The sequence below is a fragment of the Gallus gallus genome, chromosome 2 (genome assembly GCF_016699485.2).
Source record: "Gallus gallus isolate bGalGal1 chromosome 2, bGalGal1.mat.broiler.GRCg7b, whole genome shotgun sequence".
NCBI classification, from domain to species: domain Eukaryota; kingdom Metazoa; phylum Chordata; class Aves; order Galliformes; family Phasianidae; genus Gallus; species Gallus gallus.
The window spans coordinates 4,554,526-4,576,155 of NC_052533.1; the positions used below are offsets into that span (position 1 = coordinate 4,554,526).

Consider the following 21,630-nt stretch of genomic DNA (forward strand, 5'->3'; position numbering starts at 1 on the left):
AGTTGCTTTAGATTGTAAGTCTGTATCCTTGCTATGGAAACTGTAGGTGGAGTGCCTTTTGGATTCTGAATTAGGAGTGAAGAACCTACAATCCATGAAACTGGCCTTAATCTTCTGTGTCAGTATGCTGCCAAGCAAAGAGAGCTCAAGAAGTTGTGCAAGCAGTGTCTATTTAGGACTTAATCACCTAGAAAGAGTATCCAGTAAATATTGGTCCCATTACATTATTGTGATGCATGCCTACTTTAGAGGCGTTAAGCAGCAGTGGTTTCTTCTTAAAGGCCACCATTAATAAGTGCTGAGAGAAAGTATATTAAGACGAGTGGCTTGTAAGCAAGGCAGCTTCTGTTTCACCAACTCGAGAAGCTGTTGTTGATGTTCATCGTAAGGAGCTCAGTCAGTTTCAGTGAGCCCTCCTAAAAATTGCCCAATCATTTGTACTTTAGCTAAAGACATTTCTATTTACATCCAGGATCTCCTTTGTTAGTTACTTCATTTAAACACCAAGTAGCTAGGCATCACTGGCCAGCATCTTTCAACTGGATGTGGCATCTGGAATAAATCAGTGATTAGGGGCGAGCAGTCCTTGCTGCTGGGTTGTGTGCAGTAGTATCTTACTGCTGTTACTGCTGTGTGCCAAGTGGTGACCTCAGATCTCCAAGAGCACCTCTACAAAAGGCAATTGTATCCAAAAAGCACAAAGAAAGGATGGATGCATCCTTACCAGCACAGCAGCACCCAAACAGAACAGTTAGAGAGAGGGCAGGAGAGTGAAGTGAGTTCTGTATCAACTGATTTCACTTCCTCTCAGTCTTGAGCTTCTGCTTATTGATACTTTTCCATGAAACTGGTTCTTTTCCTCCATCAAAAAGACCTCTTTAAGCCAGAAATGTTTCAGCTCCAAGAGGAAGAGCTTCGTTTCTGTTCTTTCAGAAGATAATCAGCCTGGAAAAATGTAACTGTTGCAGGTTGGGATGTTAAACTGGGAGCTGAGCAATCAGAAGACTATGTCACTGCATTGCTTTAAAAAAAAAAGTCATTTTTTTGTGTAATTGGTGCCATTATTGTAAGAGCAGCATATGCTGAATAGCCTGGTTTAGGAGAACTCTCTTTACTCCAAGTTTAATGCCTTGATTCTCAGTGCAATCCCCAAGAAAGCTCTTTGTCAGCACCGTGGTAAAAATGAGGGTGGGGACATGTCCTGGAGGACAAAGTTATCTTCCTTCAGGACCAGTTTCTCCACTTCAGTGTCTCTTATGGCCAGCAGAATTTGTCTAAATGTCCATCTGTGTGATGTGGCCAGAAATAGTATTGAAGGAGCAGGATAACAGCAATGACTAAAACTGAGGCATTAGAAAGAGGGCCGCTGGGAGAAAATGTCAGTGCATCAGATGTCCCACTTCTCACTGTTGTTTTTAATTAGTGGTGGTGTTTTGCCATCCTTATTTTGAGCATTTTGGAGATCATTCTGAACGAGTCTTTCATTTTACAAAACAGAAAAGTCTGTATGGGCATTGCATGAGCCATTGATTTCCATATGTGTCCTTGCAACAAGCCCAGACAAACACTTAACTTTGAGTAGTGCATTCTGGTTCTCATTGAGTGACTACTGGCACAGTAATGTTGGCAAAAGAGTGCCCCTTCTGTAGAGGTTTTACACGTTCTTGTTGTCTTCTTTTTTTAGCCACCAGCTAAATACCTCCTGCCAGAACTGACAGCATCAGACTATGGGAAGAAGTGTGTGGTCATTGATTTAGATGAAACTTTAGTGCACAGTTCATTTAAGGTGAGTACATCTGAAAGTGATCTCTTGCACCTTGCCTCTGCCAGTGAATGCTGTGGGAGCTGTTAAGCAGCTTAATGCGTTAACTGGTCTTGCAGGCTCTCCCAGGACACCTGGTAGTTCTCGTTGTTCCTTCTGCAATTATTCATCCTAATGTAGCTTTGAGTACCACAGACACCACTGGTTTTTCATTCTGGGTCTGAAACAAATCCTTGAAAGGATGCTGGTTTCATGGCTTTAGCCTGTGACTATTCCAACAAGGAGCAGTGTTGAACAGGTACAGAACTTGTTGCTCTGAAATTTGGGTTTGCTTTTGATGTTTAAATGATGCCATATTCTTGGAGAATGGAAATTCAACACAGCTGTATGCTGGGTAGATGGAGTAGATTTGGGGCGTCAGCGGTCACTGTGCTCCATTGCTGGAGAATATTGCTTCATGTATAGAGGGAAAGCAAATAGCAGTCTGCTGTCCTGATCCCAGAAGTGTTTTTAAGCATTCAGCTCTCACAGCAGGCGAGCAAATAGCATTCAGCTGTTGCTGATGAGTCAGTCATTTTGTGAAGCAACTTCTGTAACCCTTCAGAATTCAGCATGTGGTGGAAGTAGTGGTATTTTTCTATTGTTTAAATGGTCCAAAGTTAGAATCAGAGAACTCAGTAATGCAGATAACCTAAATTGACTCAACTGTCGTATTTCTGGTCAGCAAATGTCAGACATCAATAAAACTGTAGGTTTATACTTCAGTGCTGGAGAATTTGTAAGACTCCTTACTAATAGCAATCTCGAGTTAGCACTAACTTTGCAGTTGTTCAGTTTTGGTTACACTCCAGTTTTCACTGTGAGCATAAATTCAGCATTTTAATCCTGCAGTATTGAGTTGCCAGCATTTAAATATGCAAACCATAATTCATGTTGTGGTTAAAATTTGGCAACACTCTGTCTTTGTTGACTTAAAGAAGACCTTATATGGAGATACTAGAACAAATATTCCTGTGCCTCCAACTGAAACTAAGATTTTTCTCTTTCTTTATTATGCCTAATGGTACACAACGATTTGTGGTGGTGTACTGGAACCTCTTAACCTCAGTGCCAGATCCCTGTCTTCTGTACCCAGACTGAAGTTGTGCTTGGGAATTGTTCAGCTGAAAGGGGAAGGGAGAGACCATGCCTTCTTCATTAAGCGAGAGTCAAAAATAGGCATGGAAAGCTGAATGTAGAAGTCTAAATTTACATAAAGCTAAGCCTAATAATTATTTTTACTTGAAATGTAAAATTTAAATTTGTTTTTTGGATGCTGTGGATAGCTTGGTGCTGTGATTTTTTCCGGTTCTCGAAAGCAAATGAGGTTCCATTCAGGCAGTTAATATATTTTTTTTAACCATTTTAAAGAAATGCATGTTTAATCATCGACATATTGTAAATCTTTCAAGGGGGAATGGTTTTAAACTGAGACGGGGGAGGTTTAGGTTAGATATTAGGAGGAAGTTTTTCACCCAGAGGGTGGTGACACACTGGAACAGGTTGCCCAAGGAGGTTGTGGATGCCCCATCCCTGGAGGCATTCAAGGCCAGGCTGGATGTGGCTCTGGGCAGCCTGGTCTGGTGGTTGGCGACCCTGCACACAACAGGGGGTTGGAACTGGATGGTCATTGTGGTCCTTTTCAACCCAGGCCATTCTGTGATATGATTCTATGATCTTTTTGTGTAGGGTCAAGAGTGCGTGCTCAGCGGGCTCATCTTCAAATGTCATTGTCCCATTTATTCAAAGGATATTTAATGAGTATTAAATATTTAGGAAAAATCAGAAGATTGTTCTGCTTGGTCCTGAACACTGCTCAGTGAATATTCTGAGCTGGAAGGGACCCATAAGCATTCTTGCATCCAACTTGTGGCTCCACACAGGACCACCCAAAAGAGGAGAGTAAACGTTGGAGCTGCTGTAGTTGTTGAGTGTCTGTCAGTCTGTCCAGTGCATGGTTTGGGTTCCCTTTCATAAAGGGTGATCCTTCATCTCAAGGAAGGTCACTGTGGCCATCAGAAATCCATTGGGTTGCCAGAAGACCGGGGGGTTTAACAGCTGTATGTACACTGCTGTACCCGGATAATTATGCTACTTCTGTGGTTTCTTTTAGATGTTGTTTTCACCAAAATGTGTGCTTTACCCAGGTCCCCACTTGAAAGCCATAAGAGCATACATGAAATTGTGACTTTGAGTACAAAAAAGCTTTATTTAAAATACACAGTGTTGTAGAATTCATAATTCTGTTGTGAAATAGGCTTCATATTTCAAATGCAGATAATTGTGTTGGATTTTTTTAACACAGTGAGAGATGCAGGGTATTTAAAGTACTCTTTTATGAAAGGAGCAACATCTGAAGAAGGGTAATTCTCATCTTTTTATGCCTCTGCATATTTGTGAAGCTTCAGGAGAAGGTATTAGTCTTTCATGTTAAATGCATACTAAAGGAAAAAGTTTGAGGTGCTTTGGCAAGAGTAAAAAAGGAATAGATAGACATTATAGTTATCATTCCCATCATAAAACAACAATAGAAGTAAAAATCATAAATTATTAAATCAAGAAGATGTAAATATTGTCTTGTGTAAAATAAATTAAACCACATGCAAGTCTGGAATGTGGTCATATTCAAAACTGGCTGTGAAACTTTTCTGATTATTTTTTTTGTTGTTGTTTAGAACATTTTTAAAACTTTGAAGTTTTTCATTAAGTAGAGACAGTTTTAAAAAGTTCTTATTGGAAATGCTTTGTCTTCTTTCTCAGTCTCCCTGCGGTTCCCTCTTGGCATGTAAATGCTTCATGTGTGCAACCCCAGAAGCCTTTAGCCAGCAAGCTCTGCAGACATTGCTCCTGCCTTCCCATCGTGATATAGCACAGAACCCCAGTCCACAGAACTCCCTTCCTTATTGCCTGTGCCAACACCACAGCTATGTGGTACCTCAGATACAAGTGGGGGAAGCACGTAGCTAGTTTAGAGTAGTTTGGTTAGTGTTGCAAAGTCTTGAGGGTGAGTTTTATTGCTTAGCAAGAACTAAGTTGTCTAAACATAATGTGGTTTTCTCTGACATCTGGTTGCTGCTGGTCCTGTTGGTAAGAAAGGTCAGTTATAGCTGTGGTTTTTTTTTATCAGTGGGCTTCAAAACTTTGCAACTTGCAGTGACCTATTCTTTCTCTGCTGGTACAGAATGCTTGTCTTGCTGCAGGGAGTCATGCATATAAAAATGATGCAAGTGTGTTCATGTCTCTTCAAAGTATGCTCAGAGCTGGCAACCACTTGAGAACTGGTGGCTGAGTCTTACTGAAAGTTCATTTGGGTTTCTTTCAAGGTGAAGCTTTGGAACATCTGTGTACCTGTTCTCTTTGCTATTAGAGAGGCTGCAGAGCCGCATAGAATCACAGAATCATTAAGGTTGGAAAAGACCTCAAAGATCCCCAAGTCCAACCACCATCCCACCCCCACCATGCCCACTGACCACATCCCTCATTGCCACATCTCCATGGTTCTGGAACACCTCCAGACGGTGACCCCACCACCTCCCTGGGCAGCTGTGCCGCTGCATCATCACTCTTTCTAAGGAGATTTTTTTTTCCTAATATCCAACCTGAGTGTCCCTGGCACAACTTAAGGTCATCACCTCTTGTCCTTCTCTGGCTGAAGGACTTCATGCAGTAACAGCTGGAGCCTCTCCCATGTCAGAGGTGGAGAGGTTGGTATCTAGATGTTTGCTTGTTAGAAGCCAAAGAAAAATGTAGATTGGGTCTTCAGGAATTTGAAGTTCTCTCTAGCTCCTCCAGTCACTGCAGTCATCAGCAGGATTGGGCTCTCCAGCTCTGGCCACTGTGGAGGTTTGGTTGTTGATAGTGGTTTATCAGTAGGGGCCCTGTGTGGAGCCAGCAGTTGGACTTAGTGATCCCTCCAGGTCCCATCCAGTTCTGGATATTTCGTGATTTTCTGTCTGATGCAGCATTAGCAGAAGTCAGAGCAGACCAGCCTTACAGAGAGTGACTGTTGTGCTCCTTATAAATTCTTATGGCTGTCATTTAACAGTGGGATGAGAATCTCCTTTCTGCAGTGAAAGGCATCAAAGTTATGTTTTAGGTTCATGCTGCAGGATTCCCTTCCATTTTTCTTTGAGCATCCTTTAAGACTCACTAGTGTGTGAGTTTCTAGCTTTTTTCCGCAGCTGCTTCTTTGGCACACCTCAGACTCAGAATGAGTCTGCAGAGGCTCTTTTGAGATTCCCCAGTTCTTCAGGGCCACCCTCATTTGTGCTGCTTAAGCCTTGCTCCAGAAAGCCAGGAGGGAAGGCGTGCAGGAGCTGAGTGAGGCTGTTCTCCAGCATAAGCTCAGCAATGCCTTTCTAGCTCCCAGCCAGACTGCTCCCAGCGTTTGTTTCAGGCTGTTACCATGAAGCATGCTGTTAATCAGCCCAATTAAACAGGGCTCGGCAGCTTGCTCCTGCAGCTGTTTCCAGGCTGTGGGTTACAAACTTCAGCCGGATGCGTTTACATGATATTTTTTATCACAAACATAATGCATGAGCCATACCAAATGTTTCTACCCATTTGATGTCCGTTCATACGAGTACATATCATTAGCTGTGTGTTCCCCAATTACCACCACTGTCTAGCCAATGTTAGGTTCCGTGCTGTTAAACTAAGAGGACGTATTTCTGCTTTCTGAAGTCATTTTCCTAGACTTTCCTAGACTTTAAGAAATGAGTTGTATCCAGCAGGTTAGAAAAATGGATTTAAGGACATGGATAGGGTGTGCCTGCGCTTCCCTTCAGGCTTAAAATGCTGTTTTGCATGATTAATCCAGTCGGCATAGCACGTTTTTCAGGTATCACATCTTAAGAATCATTTAACTGTATGACTGAAGTCTTTCCTTGCTATAGCTCCTGATTCAAATGTGAAATTTAGGTTTCACTTTTACCATTGCCTTTATTTTAAATGAATTACTAATTGATGACCTAGAATATGTGGGATTTCAAATAACAGAATTTCTTTGTGATCATCCACACAGACTTGATGAATGAGTTACCCAAAAAGGTATTTATCCTGGTGAACATGCTCAGCGGTAGTGGGGACTACTCGGGCAGTGAAGCTTATGGCACTATGGCACTGTATGAAGCTCAGAAATAGAAGAGAGTTTGCGAGCATGGGATCTGGTGAACACAGCTGTGTACAGTTCGGATTTCTGTGGATACTGGACCCACACACAGGGTAGATCTGTGTAGCCAGTAATGCTTAATAGCTTATTCCTGAGAATTAAGTATACTTTTATGCCTCTGACATTTTCCCTCAGGTGATATTATTTTTAAAGTTGATTGATTTCCTTGTCGTCCTTTCCAGCCAATTAGCAATGCTGATTTCATCGTTCCCGTTGAAATCGATGGAACCATACATCAGGTAAGCACTGCTGTTCATTTAGTGTTGCTTTGGTAGCACAGCTGTCTGCAGTGTCCCAGACCATTGCCTTTCTGTTTGCTGCTGTACTCACAGCAGCTTGGGTTTTTTGCAGCATTCCTGTTTGCTCAGGTACGTAGCTTCTGCCTCTGAGTCTCCATTTTAACTTTTCCAGTTCTTTAGAACATCCTTCTCAGGACTTCAGTGCATAACTGCTGGTCAGTTGTGAAACATTTTCAGTCAGGAAATGACCCAAGGAAGGGCTTTCAGATGTTGCTGCACCCATTAAAAAGCTGCTTTGAATGCTGCATTCCCTCCACAGACAAATGGGCAGAATTAGGTGTGAATGTGTGTTATTAGTTCATACAGATGGAGCTTTGCGGACCTATAAAGGAGAGCAGAGTTTCTACAGTTTCTGTGGCAATTTCTGCCCCCTTCCCATAAGCAACTCAGTTCCTCTGATGAGAACTTTTAGAACTTCAGCATCTTTAAAGGGACTCGGTAAAATTGTAAGACTGGTTTTCATCTCTTGTTCTTTAAGACCTTCACTTAAGACACTGAAATCGCTTTCAGTAAATGCATAACACTCCTCATTTGGAAATCAGTCCCCTCCATGTACCTTAGTTTGGTATCTTTAACCAGTAGTCACTGCCAAAAGCCTTGAATGAAGTAATTTACAGTACTGTAAGTTACTGTGAAGTTGAGCCTTTCTGATAAATGAAGTTTGCAATGTGTTTGAAGCAGATTTCATTGGGTGTTGTAAGTTAAAGATGGTGCACTTATTGAGTTGCAAATCTCTGGATGTGATTCAATTGAGATTTTAAATACTTTGATTTCTGAAATGCAGCCTTTTTATAGAGATTATTTTTTATTTGGACAAAGGATAATATTTTTAGCCTGCAACAATTGATAGATGATAAAGTTAGCTCATAATTTTGATCTCCTGTTATGAAAACCATCTGTGTAACTGTCACTCTCAAAATAATTACTGAATTATTCAGTGGGCTGAAATGGATTTTAAAAGTGATAGTTGCTCTGATAGCTTCTGTGCTGTGCCTGTTTTATGTAGAGAAAATCAATATTTCGGGTGCTTTAACCTGTGATGTTCACTAGAACTGAATGCTTGAAATGTGTCTGTGATGGTTTAGGAGGTTTGTGTTGCAGTGGTGCCTGTCCTCATTTGGTTTGGGCTTTAATTGTGCTTGGTGCTGTAATGGTGACATTTTTTTTCTCCTGAAGCTTTCTAGAATGCTTTTGAAAGGGAATAAAATAGGTTGCCTAACAACCTATTTGCAACAAAACCACCAAAGACTGCGCTTTGCTGTCCAGCACTCGAAAAGCTTTTCCACTCTTCACTGCCAACATTCACCAAATTTAATACAGTTAGACAATGTGAAAAAACAAATGTAGGGATTTTTCTTCGCATTTAAAGGTGTAGTTGGGAACAGGTCAAGGGAAATGGGTTTGTTCGTACCCTAAACTTGAAGGGTAGTAAGGATGCTCTTGACAGAAGGTCAAGCGAAGTCAGTTTCTGAATGTGCCTCACTGGAGACCTCCTGTGTGATTCTCAGGAAATTGCTTGATCTCAGTGAACTTCCAAGCTCTCAGTCTCTAAAACTGGTGAAACATCTCAGTCAAACCTGGTGGTTAAATGGGCTTAATGGTAGGGAATTTGTGATCCTTGAAGTAAAGGTAATTGATCTGTCTGAATTTGTCATCTTAACCATCTTCTCAATGAATTTATGCATTCAGAGATGAGGGAAATAGTTTTATCTATTTAAAATGCCATGGGATGTGTGAACAGTGGAGCTGTGCCATCAGTAGCGCATCCTATCTGCCTTAGGTAGAACCCCATGGAAAACAAATGGAGAACAAGCTTTCAGAAGTGCCCTTTTGGAAGGAAATCTGACTCAGGTCTTCTTCAGATCTCGTATACCAGACTTACTTCTACGTGGTGAATTTGTGTTTGCCCCTGTGTTGCTGTACGCTTCCAAGAGATTTCATACTGACTTATCTAACAAGTTTTGTTTATGGTACATATTGTATTCTTTGTTGTTATGCAGCAAAGTCATTCAAAAAGACTTATCTTGAATTTGGGGTGTTTTTATCCCTTTCTACTGTGTAATCCAGAGGTCAAAGAAGCTTTTACTCTCCTACAGAAAGGTCCATTGGATCATTGTCTTGGGTAAACCAGCTTCCTTAGATTAAAGAAAATAGCTTTTCTGAACCCCCCTTTGGGCTTCTTCCATCTTTCCATCTCTTGTTAGAAAGGATTTGCCATTTAATTTTACAAGGAAATAACTGATGTGAAGGACCTGTTGTTCCTGCTGCTGGAGGTGTTCAGATGCCTACAGAGGCTGTAAGCTTGTGTTCCTGGGCATGAATTCCCCACATTGTGTTGGCAATGATGGCACAGATTTAAAAAGCAAAAATTAACACAAACTGACATTATTTTGGCCAGTTCTCTTAATTTCTTTTCGCTTCTCTGAATGAAAGGAAATCAGAGCTGGTCCCCTGTTCTGCCAAAGTATAAGCGAGAAACTGTGGGAAGTGCAGTGGAATGTGTTGCAACTGAGACTTGAGTGCTCTTCAGAGGGAGTTAATTGAGGGTGAAAGTAGTGGTTGCAGAAAAGATGTTCAACCTGGTTGGTACCCTGACAGAACTTCTGCAGGATCGCGTTCTCTCTCCTTGAGCGTGCTTCCCATTCATAGGATCACAGAGAGCCATGAAGATTGAAAAAGACCTCCAAGGTCATTTGGTCCAACCATCAGCCCATCACCACCATGCCTGCTAAACCGTGTCCACCACTGCACCACTTCCCTAGGCAAGGTGTCCCACTGCGTTTTGGTTTGGTGTCACCTGCAATTTTGTCCCTGAATGTAACTCGTTTATTAATTGGAACTGTATTTTAAGTGGTTTTTATATCAGTTAATAATTGCTTGATATTAGTTGTTGAAAGATAAAGAGATGTTAGCACGTCTGCTGTGAATGTAATGTACAAAATGTTCTTTAATGTCGGGAGCAAATGCCATTCAAATAATACACTTTATTTTCTGTGACGGCCAAAACTCCTTAATCCTGTTACAGAAGGCTGTCACCTGGTTCAAGTAATCCAGGATAGGCTGTATCCATTCCTGCTGGCCTATTCTTGGTTACTTGCACTGGGAGGCAGCCGCAGTGCTGCAAATGAGGAAGACGAGGCTGGAGGACACCGAACTGGGAAGATGAGGCTGGAGGACATGTATTATTTTCCCTGTGAGGGGAAAATACAGAAGCTTGAGATGTCACGGGCAGAATTCTTTGTCATTACTTGAAGATTGTGTTATTCTGAAGTTCATTCTGAAATGCAATTCTGTCTCTTTTGGTTTGCGAATACCAAGTCTTTTTAGGCTGGGACTGCTTTGAGGTATAGAAACTGTATGTGGAAATACGAAATGCTTGAAAACAGTTCAAGACGATTCTTCGTGTGCTGCCATTAGCAGTTGTAAATCCAGAATCCTATGAAAACATGCCTAGTGCCTGATTCATCCCTCAGCGTTTAAAAGTAAGGGTCATAGAAAGTGACTGTATTCCTTTAAATTCTTACTGTGCTTAGAAAGATATTAGCGAGCATACAGTACAGAAAAAAATGGAGGTTTTGTTAATGCCTGGAAGGCAGTGTGTAAATCTCAGAAAAATGCCAGGAGCCAGTTAGTCTACAGACTCAAACTGAAGCCATCAGGCAGCGGAGGAAAAAGCCAAGCCACAAATAACCATGCTGCATTGAGATTCAAGTCCAGCAGCTGACAGAGTAAAGGGAAAAAATTCCAACTGAGGAGGAAGAGGAGAAAAGAGCCTCACTGTGGGCTGAAGAAAGCTTTTTATGTGAAGTAAACCAAAGAGATTTTGCAGCCTGGGATACGAGTTCGTTTGCAGTTGCTTCCAGGATCTAAGTAGGACTTCTCAAAGCAATTTCGAGGGGAATATCCATCCAGAGTATGAATAAATGCTGTTCTGGAAAAACTCAGTCTTCTTTTAAAAGAAAGGGATGAAGGAGCTGGGGCCCTTTGGAGGGAGGAAAGGTAGTGAGACCTCCTCTGACAAGGCTAGAAACTAACAAAGTAGTGTGTATTACTAAAGAGGCACTTAAATGAGGAGAGAATCTGTTGGCCTCGGTCCGTTTGGTAACATGTAAGGGAAGCTGAGGTATAGGAGGGTGATCAACCCTGTGGTTGATGTAAAGAGCAGAGCAGAGACGATGCAACCTAAAAATGCTGTGTACGTACAGCTCCTATTGAGCGGGTGCTGCTGTGTGACTACAGGAGAGCTGTGTGACTACAGGAGAGCTGCACGTTGCAAAGAGTGCATTTTCCAATCGTGCACTTCTATAAGCTCTCCCGTGTGCAAGGCTGTGCACTGCAGGCTCCCACTGTGGCAGAGATGGGTTTTGTGCACGCACCAGCGTCCATATCCTTGGCTTGGAGTTTGGGATTGCATTCTAAGTGGGAATTCTTTGCCAGCATAGGCGTAAATAAAGATGGGGAGGAAAGGAGGTTGCTGCTGCAGCTGAAAACACACGATTTTAAAAGGGAAATGAATACCGGATTCCAGCACTTACTGTCTAAGAATGATTTTAAGAGCCTGGGGTGTCCATTTGTGCTCTCTAAATTAAGCTTAGGAATACAGTTTCAGGTTGAAAAATGAAGAACTTTGTTATGAACTGTATAGAGTTAATGAGCAACTTTTGTCCTGCTGTCTTTTCTCTTACAACTTGCAAGTCAGTTCGCTTTCTCTCTGGGTACCCAAAGTACTGCAGCTGCAAAGGAAATACTACAGAGCCGCTTTGCATAGTAGGATTTAAGTGAAGAATTAATTGCACTGTTAGAGGAGAGGAAGTTAGTTGGTATAGGCCTAGTGAAATACAGGGAACTTTGCTGTAATTGTCTGGAAAGAACAGTGTTAAAGTACAGCTACCAAGTGCATTCAGTTCATTAAATGACACCATTGATTAGTTGGATGCTGCCATGGTTTTTAAAGAAAAAAAAAGCCCACATTATAAACTTTGGCCACATTGAAGTTTGATTGCATTGCTTAAATCTGAACTGAAGTTTAGTTAAACTTCATAAAAAGAACTTAGCATGAAGACTTGGTTTGCTTTCTATGAGCCATTTGCCACTCGAAGCAGAGTGGGAAATTAATTAACATTTCTGCTTTCATCATGAAGGTACAGCTCCATCATCTCTGTTTTTAATAAAACCTGGCTGTCAGATTTAGGTGTTAAATTTCAGGTCCCTCTTATACGATTTCCACCACTTTGCTAGAGGCTCTCGTTGTTGCACATAGGTTCGAGCTGCCATTTCCATATTCCTCTCCTGCAGGCTTTTTCTCTGGGTGCCTGAAGTTTTTGCCTTTTTGTTCCTGTGAATGTAGGAAATACATGCAATTAATCTAGTTCTCCTGCATACCAAAGAATTCCTGAAATCACATCAGGCTTGCAGTTCTGCTTAAATCCACTTATATGCCAGGCTTTTCCATTTGAAGTTTCTTGAAGTAGTAGGAGTTATTTGCCAAATGAAGAAGATAAGATGCTGCTGGTGTTTTCTCTCCAGCTTTTAATCTAACCCCAAACAAGATAGATAAATATTTTTCAGGCAGCTTCTCCTCTTTGGCTGCCCAGTGCATTGCAGTCTAGTTGCAGGCATTCTGCACAGCACTTAGCTTATTTTGCTGTTCTCCAGGAATGCAAATCATCTTGCTTGCTCTGAAAAGATGGGCTAGGAGGTTCTAATATTTATTAATCAGATGATTGGCAGTAGGCAGCCAGATTACCCAGATCCATGTCACTGCCACAAGGCTGTGCTGCGTTGCTGAACTCAAGCTGCTCCAGAGCAGGATCCCGAGCATTCACCATATGTATGGCATGGTGACTGTAGGAGATGATACAGGCACTGCTGAGAGGTCCAAATTCTCATCCCTTGGAAGCCCTACTGTCTATCATTGCCTTTAGTGAGGTTTTTGGGAAGCATCACCACAGGTGATGCACAGTACTTGCAGTTGCATAATCAGCCTGGGTCTTTGCAGCCTATGCATTCAAATTGCTCCTTATCACATGTCTGCTTTTATTGTGCATACCTTTTTTTTTTACCTTTCAGCATTGAGCACTTCCATGCTAACTTTTCTTTCTTCAGGTGTTGGGATTACAGTGGTGGGTTGGGTTTTTTTTTGCCTTCCTTTTACCTTAAACACCACTTGGCCTAAACAGTCGTTGTCATTCCAGGTTTATGTATTGAAACGACCACATGTGGATGAATTTCTTCAAAGGATGGGAGAGCTCTTTGAATGTGTTCTCTTCACAGCAAGTCTAGCCAAGGTTTGTTCCTTTCTTCATCCCATTAACCCATATGATGCTGGACTTTGGGTTGGCTTTTCTATGGATAATTATTTCTGCAGTTTGGCACTGTCTTAATTTTTCCCCTTCTTTTCTGCTTCTTTGTCTGACAGTGTGTACTTTGTCTGCTAGTGTGTGGGTAAGTGTTCCCATGGTGACGCTATCACATATGGGCTTGGCTCATCATGTAGCCTCCATGCATTGCTCATAATGCCAATATGAAAGGCTTGCAAGTTACCATGGTTATAGTGAGAAATTAGAACAAATAGCGTGCGAGTACAGCAGTATATTAAAGCTGGGCACGAAATAAAATACACTGTATTTAACACTACCCTCATGATCAAACAGTGACTCAGAAATTTACTGCATATGAAAAATTTGAATGGTGTTTTTGTCCTGTCAAGGTGCAATTGCAATCTGCGATTGGGAAATCAGACATTTTGTTTAAAGCTGGAAATATCAACAGGAGTATTTTGTGCCCTCTGGTAGCAGTAGTGCCTCGTAGGTATTGGTGTGGTAGACACTGCAGTAATGGACACCTAAAATGCAATTCTTTCTAAGAATTGTGTTTGTGATGTCTTGTTTATAAAGCTGTGTTTGTTAGTTTTTAACAATATGCTAGCATAGTAAGTATTTACTCCAGTATGTCATTGAGATTGGTGGAAGGAGAAAGGACCCTGTGTGATCTCCCATAGTGCCTTATCAGGGGGTTCATCCCTGCACTCTGTCTGCCATGTTCTGTTCAATCACCTGATTGAAATCCTGAATCATGGAACAATTTGCTCCTGCACTCTAAGCAGTTTTCACAGTCGAGAGGTGACTGATTTTAACATGGCTTTTGTTACTCATTTTAAAATACAGAAAAACTAAGTCCTGTTGTGCAGAAATAAGTTCTGACTACTGTTTACAAATACACAGTTACTTCACTTCCTTATTTACTTGGGTATTTTTTCTTGGACGGTTACATCAACTGTTGGATCCTAAGTTGTGCCTCACTTCAGGTATCATCTTATGGATGAAATGGTACACATTTGAGCTATTGGCCTTTTGAGAATTTCCCAAATACTGCACCCAAGCATTTTTCTTCACAACACCATTGTCTGATCTTTTATGGCCCAGTTATGCAGTCTGGTAGTCTTGGAGCTCTTACTGCCCCAGTCATTCTGTGCCCATTGTTTGGAAAAGCTGCATCTGGCTGAGGTGATTGCATTGCAGTTTGTCTTCAGAGGCACATGGAAATGAATCAGTTGGGGAAATGGCTTCCTATTGATTTTCTGTTAGTGTTCATTGGTTTTATGGTAATATTCGATGAGATCTCTGGATCCGTCAACTTCTGAGTGTAAAAGGGTAACTGTAAGATGACCCTAAGAATAAAACACAATCACAGATATCATTAGGGTGCAAGTTAGCTTTCTTCTGAAAGATAACAGTTCAACTTTTGCTTCATCTCTCTATTAATCCCTTCAGCTTTGCAGGGTTGCAAGGTAATTAACAAGGAGCAGGGAAGAAAAAGAGGAAAAAGCATTTTATCTGAAATTATTTTGTGTTCCTTTTTTATGGCTCTGAATCAACCTCAGCTATACACTGCTAACTCTGGGTTTCAACCTTCTGTTTTCAAGTATGCAGACCCAGTAGCCGACTTACTGGATCGCTGGGGTGTGTTCAGGGCAAGGCTATTTAGAGAATCCTGTGTTTTCCACCGGGGCAATTACGTGAAGGATCTGAGTCGGCTGGGACGTGAGCTGAGTAAAGTTATCATAGTGGATAATTCTCCTGCATCTTACATCTTCCATCCTGAAAATGCAGTAAGTACTCTTGTTCCAGCACTCACGCGTAGTTTTGTCACTCTGGTCCATTCCCAGACCTTCTCAAAGTGCATTTTCCAAATCGAGAACATTAACATTTCTTGTTTCTGCGTCTTCTTAGGCTGCAGGTAGGTTCTGGTGAAGGGCTGTGGCAAATGGATCTTCACAGTGTGTTGCAGTCACGACTGTTCATATGCTTTCAGTTTTAGCTTTTGGCATGAGGTCCATCAGTTTTGAGAAATACCAATCAGTGCAGAACCTGCATAACTAACCTAGCTCTAAAAAGTAAAGTTGTCCTCCAGTGTGTTGTTTTTGTCCTTTGGAGTGGTGGCTTTCGTAAGGACAGCTTAGTTCAACTGCTTTTGGTTCTCATCTTCTTTCACTGTGGGAAAGAAATTGTTTTATTAGGAAAAAAAAAAGATAATGTTGTTCTGATTGCTGTCTGTTCTGAATTCATGGCTAAGGGGGAGAAAAAAATCAAGGTCCTGTTGCTTTACGTTTGTGAGTGTTTTTGTGATAGCTCACTTTACGGTTAGAAAGTCAGCAAGTTCATCAGGTTTCAGAAATAAGGATAAAAGTCAGGCAGTGGATCTTAAGGGAGAAAAAACAGGAGCAGTGCACGTTTTCATAGAGTGATTCAGCTCCAGAAGCTGTGATGGATGGTCTGGCATTGGCTCCTTCCATTGCTGCTGTCGGTACAGATGTGTTTTGTCACTGCCTGGACAGCAAGCTGGAAGTTCCCTTATATCTACTGGCTCATAAACAACTGGGCTGTCTCATGTTTCTTTGATTTTAGGCTGCCTTTTCTGCCAGCTGTTAAAATCAGTGTAGGAAACTTTTATCAGGGACAGTGTTTTGCATGGTTCTGCCTCCACAGATAACATTTTTTTTTTGTCTGAATTTCTTTATCTTGCCACAGTAAGCTTTTAAATTCACATCTTAATACTGTGCTGTCCTGAATCATTAGGTGAAAGCGTGTTTTTTTTTCTGGTTGGTGCCACACGTGGTTTAAAGTTGCTATTTATAATAACCAGGAGCTGTAAGTCTAATTTATGTTCAGGGTTAAAATTAAAAACCTCATCCAGATCTTCATTTGGTATCTCGGAGCTCAGTGCCAAGAAAATAATGAGCTGTAGAAATTTGGGAGGTGAAATTAAAGACTGTCAGTATGGTTTAATCATGTATAGGAAAGTGCTGCTAGCTGACTGATAGCTGAGGCTTTGCAGAAACCAAAGCATGCAACTGAGATCCAAGATAATCTTTAAAAGACCTCAGTATTCTCTCACAGTGAAGACACACACAATTCCTTCCCCAAATCCAACCCACATTTAAGGAGTGTTATTAGGTGCGTTATTTTCTGAACCCACTCCCAAGGTCCTGTCTTTTAATTGGAGGGAACTATTCAGTATTTGCTGTTCAGTTTTCCTCCTTAGCCTCATGTGCCAGAGGAGGCTGTTGCTGCATGCCCGTGTTCAGTGACTCACACTGGTAATACTGAGAGGGGAAAAAAAGACTTGCTTGTAAATAAATTTTTCCAGGTGGGGTATCATTGCAGCTATATAAGCTGCATCTATGCAGACAAAGGTTGCACGCTCTCTTCACATCAAGAGTCTTCAAAGCACTGTTGGTTCTCTGTTTCAGGTGCCTGTGCAGTCCTGGTTTGATGACATGACAGACACAGAGCTGCTAGATCTTATTCCTTTCTTTGAAGGACTAAGCAAAGAGGAAGAAGTTTACAGTATGCTTCATAAACTCTGCAACAGGTAGCCCTTAACTTTGACTGACTTCTGCTACTAGGTTGCAGTTGCTAGAGGATGTCTCCATCTTTTTCAGCTCTTTCAAATGTAAGCTTTGGGGAGGTCACTCCTGTCAGAAGTGCTACTCTCGATCTTCCTGTTACATTGGACACAAAGGACAATCATGAGTGATGCTATTAAGCCTTCAGAAGCCTGACTCCTAAGGTCACGTGTTCAGACTACTTTTTTTAAAGGAAAAAAAAAAAAAAAAAAAAAAGAAGCTATTTTAAATGGGACTCTTTTAATGAATTTCATAAATGGACATCTTTTACTGGATCAGCTTTTCTTAAAACATGCCAAAAAAAGAAGCTTGTATTTCAGCAGTTGAATTTCTCTCCCTTTCTTCCCCTCCCACTATGCAGACAATTTTACCCCCCCTGCTTAGAGCAGTTGACCTGACTCTGAATTTTTTCTTACAGAATGAAGTGCCTTCTTGAATGTTATTTTAAGATAAAAATTCATTTTTGTATAAGACTTATTTCCAGACATCTTTTAGTCTTGTATTGTCTAAATGCTTTAAAAGGAAAAAGGAAAAAAATTTTATAGAGCACTGTAATATATAACAAAGGAAAAAGTTAAAAACAAAGATGCTGGGTTCCTGTCTCCACGCTGACATTAAGTTGTACTACGTTTTGTCATGCTCAGAAGGTTTAAGTGTTTGTGGGAGGGGGTGATTTGGGTCACTGATGTGGTTTTGGATACAGCTTTGAACATATCTGCAGTTGTTTTGAGTATTAGGGAGTGATGGAATTGAGAAAATAGGGTGACAAATAGATCTAAAGCACCTTGACTTCTAGACAGATGAAGTTCTATTGTCTCTGCTTACGCACAACTGTCATGCCTCTCATCTTTTGGAAAATCATTATCTTGGGAGAACGGGGAGGAGATCTATTTATTAGTTTAAAATTCTTTCCTTAAAAAGAGACCCATCCGGGTAAGCTGGATCTGTATGGAGCTGTTTGGAGTACTTTTTTCTTTTAATTGCTGCTACTGTATTCTCACCAAATGGAGTTGACCATCGGCTGTTAAACTGTTTTTGCCACTGTGCCTGTGCTATGAAACATTTTCTGTAAGCTGCAAACTTGGGCAATAAATAAAACGCAGGCTTCATAACCCTTATGTATTAATCCTATGGTATTCGAGATACCAAAAAACTCAGTAAAAGGTGACCTGCAAAGGAAATTTTATTAACCTTTGTATTCTTTGTTTCAGTTTAGATGAAATCCTCTTCTTTTTTTTTTTTTTTAATATAAAAAAGCAAAAAGTATTCTTCCCTTATCTGATTTGTATTTCTTCTTTTCCAAGGTGTAATGTACAGGCAGGGAGCTATGTCAGGCCTTTCCAGAAGGGCAGAATAACCAGCCTAGATTGTCTCCAGAGTGGTCCTCTGCTTTGGGGCTGACTAAATCTCATCTCTGAAGCTGGAATTCTGCTTAGCAGCTGTTCTTCTCAAGTGTCATCGGTACACTGGAATAACTTTGAAACTATTTTAAACCCTTTGAAGGAAAATGCACTTATTTGTTTTCCTTTCCAGCGTCACCTTTTAATTATTTTCCACACCTGAAATCTACAAACGTAAAATTTGCAGCTATATTTGGTTGCCATCAAAGAAAACCAAATGAGAGGAGTTGGTGCTTCTAATTAGCATAGTGCTAAATTCTGAACAGCGGATCCCCCTTTGCCTTTCCCTTTCTTCTTGAAAAGTCTTGACAGACTTGGGGAAAAAAAAAGAAAAGAAAAAGCGATGGACTCATCATCCTTGTCTAACCCATTGGTGAAGCAGCTTAAGGAATCCATTCATAGAAGGGCAGGCCAGCCTACACAGGCAGTGAGTAGGTTGGTGTGGGTGCAGTGTGAGCTGGGGGATGACCTGGCCCTCGCAGTGAGGGTGATGGAGGCAGCCCAGGAACACTTGTGAGTCTGTGCGGCGTCACCGTTTTGTTTCCTCACCAGTTGGCATTACCTTAGTACTGTATGACTCTGTGCCACAACAGAAGACAAAGCTGACACTTAAACGTACAAAAAACAGCAACAACAGCAAAAGCATACGTTGCTTGGGAAAAAAAAAAACAAAACAACATATGGATTCTGGTTAGTCCATTAACGTTGACTTTCAGTTTGAGATTGTTTAATTTTGTATTTGAGTTCAGAGTAATGAAACTGTAAGCTGCCAAAAAGTTTGTTGTCTGAGCAGTATTTTCAACTGTGTTTGTAGCTCCTGTGTTGCAGATGCAGTTTGCAGGGAAGTATTCAGGTCGTAGTTAGTTGTGCAGGTATGGTAGGAATGGCTGAAAATATTCAAAGACTTTCTCACTAGCATTAGACCAAACAACCTTCCGATGAGACGATGAGTAACCCCCCGAGGCGTCCCCATTTTACGGTTGTAACCTGTTACATGTGAGATGAACATGTCGTTAGTTTGCATTTACGAAAGCAGCAATTTCATGAACCAGTTGCCTTAAGTCTGTGAATGAATGTTGATTATTCAAGTGTCTTGTATTGTTTTCAAATCTGCATATAATGGACAACTGAACTTCTGTTCCAGGTTCTGGATGAGCGGTTCCGATGACGCTCTGTACAACTCCACTCGTTCTGTGTTGTTTAGTTCAGCTCTTGAAATGCACAAATTTCCAGACAAAAAAAAACCCTTATTTTAACTGAGTAAAGCATTAAAATGATACTTGGTGAGAATACAGAGGGGTGAAACCTAGCAGCAGTTTTGATCTCTGCTAGCATTTTAGGATTCTTTTCTGTAATGTCTGCTGTAGGTTTGTCGGTCTTGTTGTAGATTGGGGGCTTTTTCGTTTGCTGTTTTTTTTTTTTTAATTCATTCCCACTGAAATAAAACTTGGAGTGTTCAGAGCTTTCCTGGCTATTCAATTTAGGGCAAAGGGATCAAACCATCACATTTGTTTATTTTGATGCTGTTGTCGTACGTAAAAATCCACGTTTTAAGTTAGCACGAATATCCATGCACTGTATATTGAAAGCATCTAGAATCTAACAAAGCAATATAGTTCTCTCCACAAAGCCAGAGAAATGAGTGGAATGTCTGCAAGATTTGCAATACGGGTATTTGATTGTATTATATAAATACAAGATCTCAAAAAATTGAGATAGGGGGGAAGAAGGTTTTCCTAAATCTCTCACGTATTTCCAAGTGCAGTTAATGGTTCTCAGCTGCACTCCTGGGTATCAGAGAAGCATTAAGGGGTCTTTTCCAGTTGATCGTTCAGTCCAGCAAAAGCAATGCTGCCTGACCTGAAGTTCCGTTGTCCGTTTTATGTTGGGTTCACAAAGGTTTTTTGCCTGTATGGGTATTTTTAAATTAAGCTGTAAGGCAGAATGCCATCGATCCTTGAAACTCAGCCGAAGCGTTACGATTAAATGGCCGTTTGTAAACCTAGGGCTGTGCATGGAATATTTGTTTGCCGCCGAGGGAGGATGGCAGCAACGTGCTGTGTTCATCGAGGTGGCTTCGAAGGAGTAATTTGTTGTTCGGCCCTTCAGTCTTTCTTAAGCAGCAAAGTCATACATGGAAGAAACTCAACACCTGGAGAGATGGGGCTATCGGCGGACGCGGTCACTTTATCACATGATGAGACTGGTCGGGGACAACATATGGAAAGGACAGCGGTGTGTACTGATGTTGCAGCTTTGGAAATGTCAGTGTAACAAAAAAAAAAAAAAAAAAAAAATCAAACAAAACCACAAACCTGTAGCTATATCATTTCCAAACACGTAATCCTCTGTTTTACAGATTCTTTTTAACTAATAAAACACAGTACCGCACAGCCCTATTTGTAAAACAAAACCCAGTTTGTGCCTCTGATTTCCAAGGTGCTGTGATGTGTGCCTTTGTGGGGCAGGAGGGCAGGTGAGACGCGCGGGGCCGTCGCTGCACACTCGGGGTAACTATGCAACACCGGCTGTCAGGTCGCTGTTTCACGTTCTGTTGTAACAATCCAGCTGACATCTTTTTTTTCTTCTTTCTTGTTAAAGACCTATGGGGAACTTCTTAACAGAGGAGTTAAGCAATGGAAATGTTTCTTGGTGATTTTTTTTTTTTTTTATCTAATAATGGAGCTGTTTACACTTTAATGCAATGAACAATCCAGCGATACTTGAGAAACACTACAGATACCATATGAGTGTTTTCAGGAGAGAGAAGTGTTGTCAATCAGGTTTTGAATGGTTTCTTTACTGTCACAAATAAAAAAGATTTTACCAATGTAGTTACTTGTGCATGTAATGCTTCTCTGGGAAAAAAAAATACCAACTTTGCCCTTCTCCTTTCAGTAATAGTCACTGCACTGATCTGACATGGACCGTATTCCTGCTGTGCACATCCATGTTAGGCAGTGAAGTCCTCCATCCCTCTCTCCTTCCCTTTCCTCTTCTTAAATCACAGATAGGACTCCTCGTGGACTGCCCTGGCACCTGCTTGTGCAAAC

At 41.2% G+C, this 21,630-nt stretch overlaps 1 protein-coding gene and 1 non-coding gene across 10 annotated transcripts in view; both read left to right on the top strand.

Moving 5' to 3' along the window:
* CTDSPL (CTD small phosphatase like) overlaps positions 1 to 21,411 on the top strand; it is a 71,100-nt gene extending 49,689 nt beyond the window's left edge. For 7 of the 9 annotated variants that reach the window (NM_001001316.2, XM_015281052.4, XM_040677178.2 and 4 more), the window contains 5 exons: positions 1,685 to 1,786; positions 7,154 to 7,210; positions 13,465 to 13,557; positions 15,195 to 15,380; positions 17,022 to 21,411. In NM_001001316.2, the coding sequence (NP_001001316.1) occupies positions 1,685 to 1,786; positions 7,154 to 7,210; positions 13,465 to 13,557; positions 15,195 to 15,380; positions 17,022 to 17,147 (564 nt within the window). In that variant the 3' untranslated portion in view covers positions 17,148 to 21,411. The remainder of the gene's footprint in view (positions 1 to 1,684; positions 1,787 to 7,153; positions 7,211 to 13,464; positions 13,558 to 15,194; positions 15,381 to 17,021) is intronic. The other 2 variants (XM_040677180.2, XM_025147079.3) reach the window with 1 other exon arrangement.
* Positions 10,302 to 10,378, top strand: MIR26A1 (microRNA 26a-1). Its single transcript, NR_031411.1, has one exon. It is a non-coding gene; the product is annotated as a microRNA 26a-1 (primary transcript).
* Positions 21,412 to 21,630: the final 219 nt, after the last annotated feature.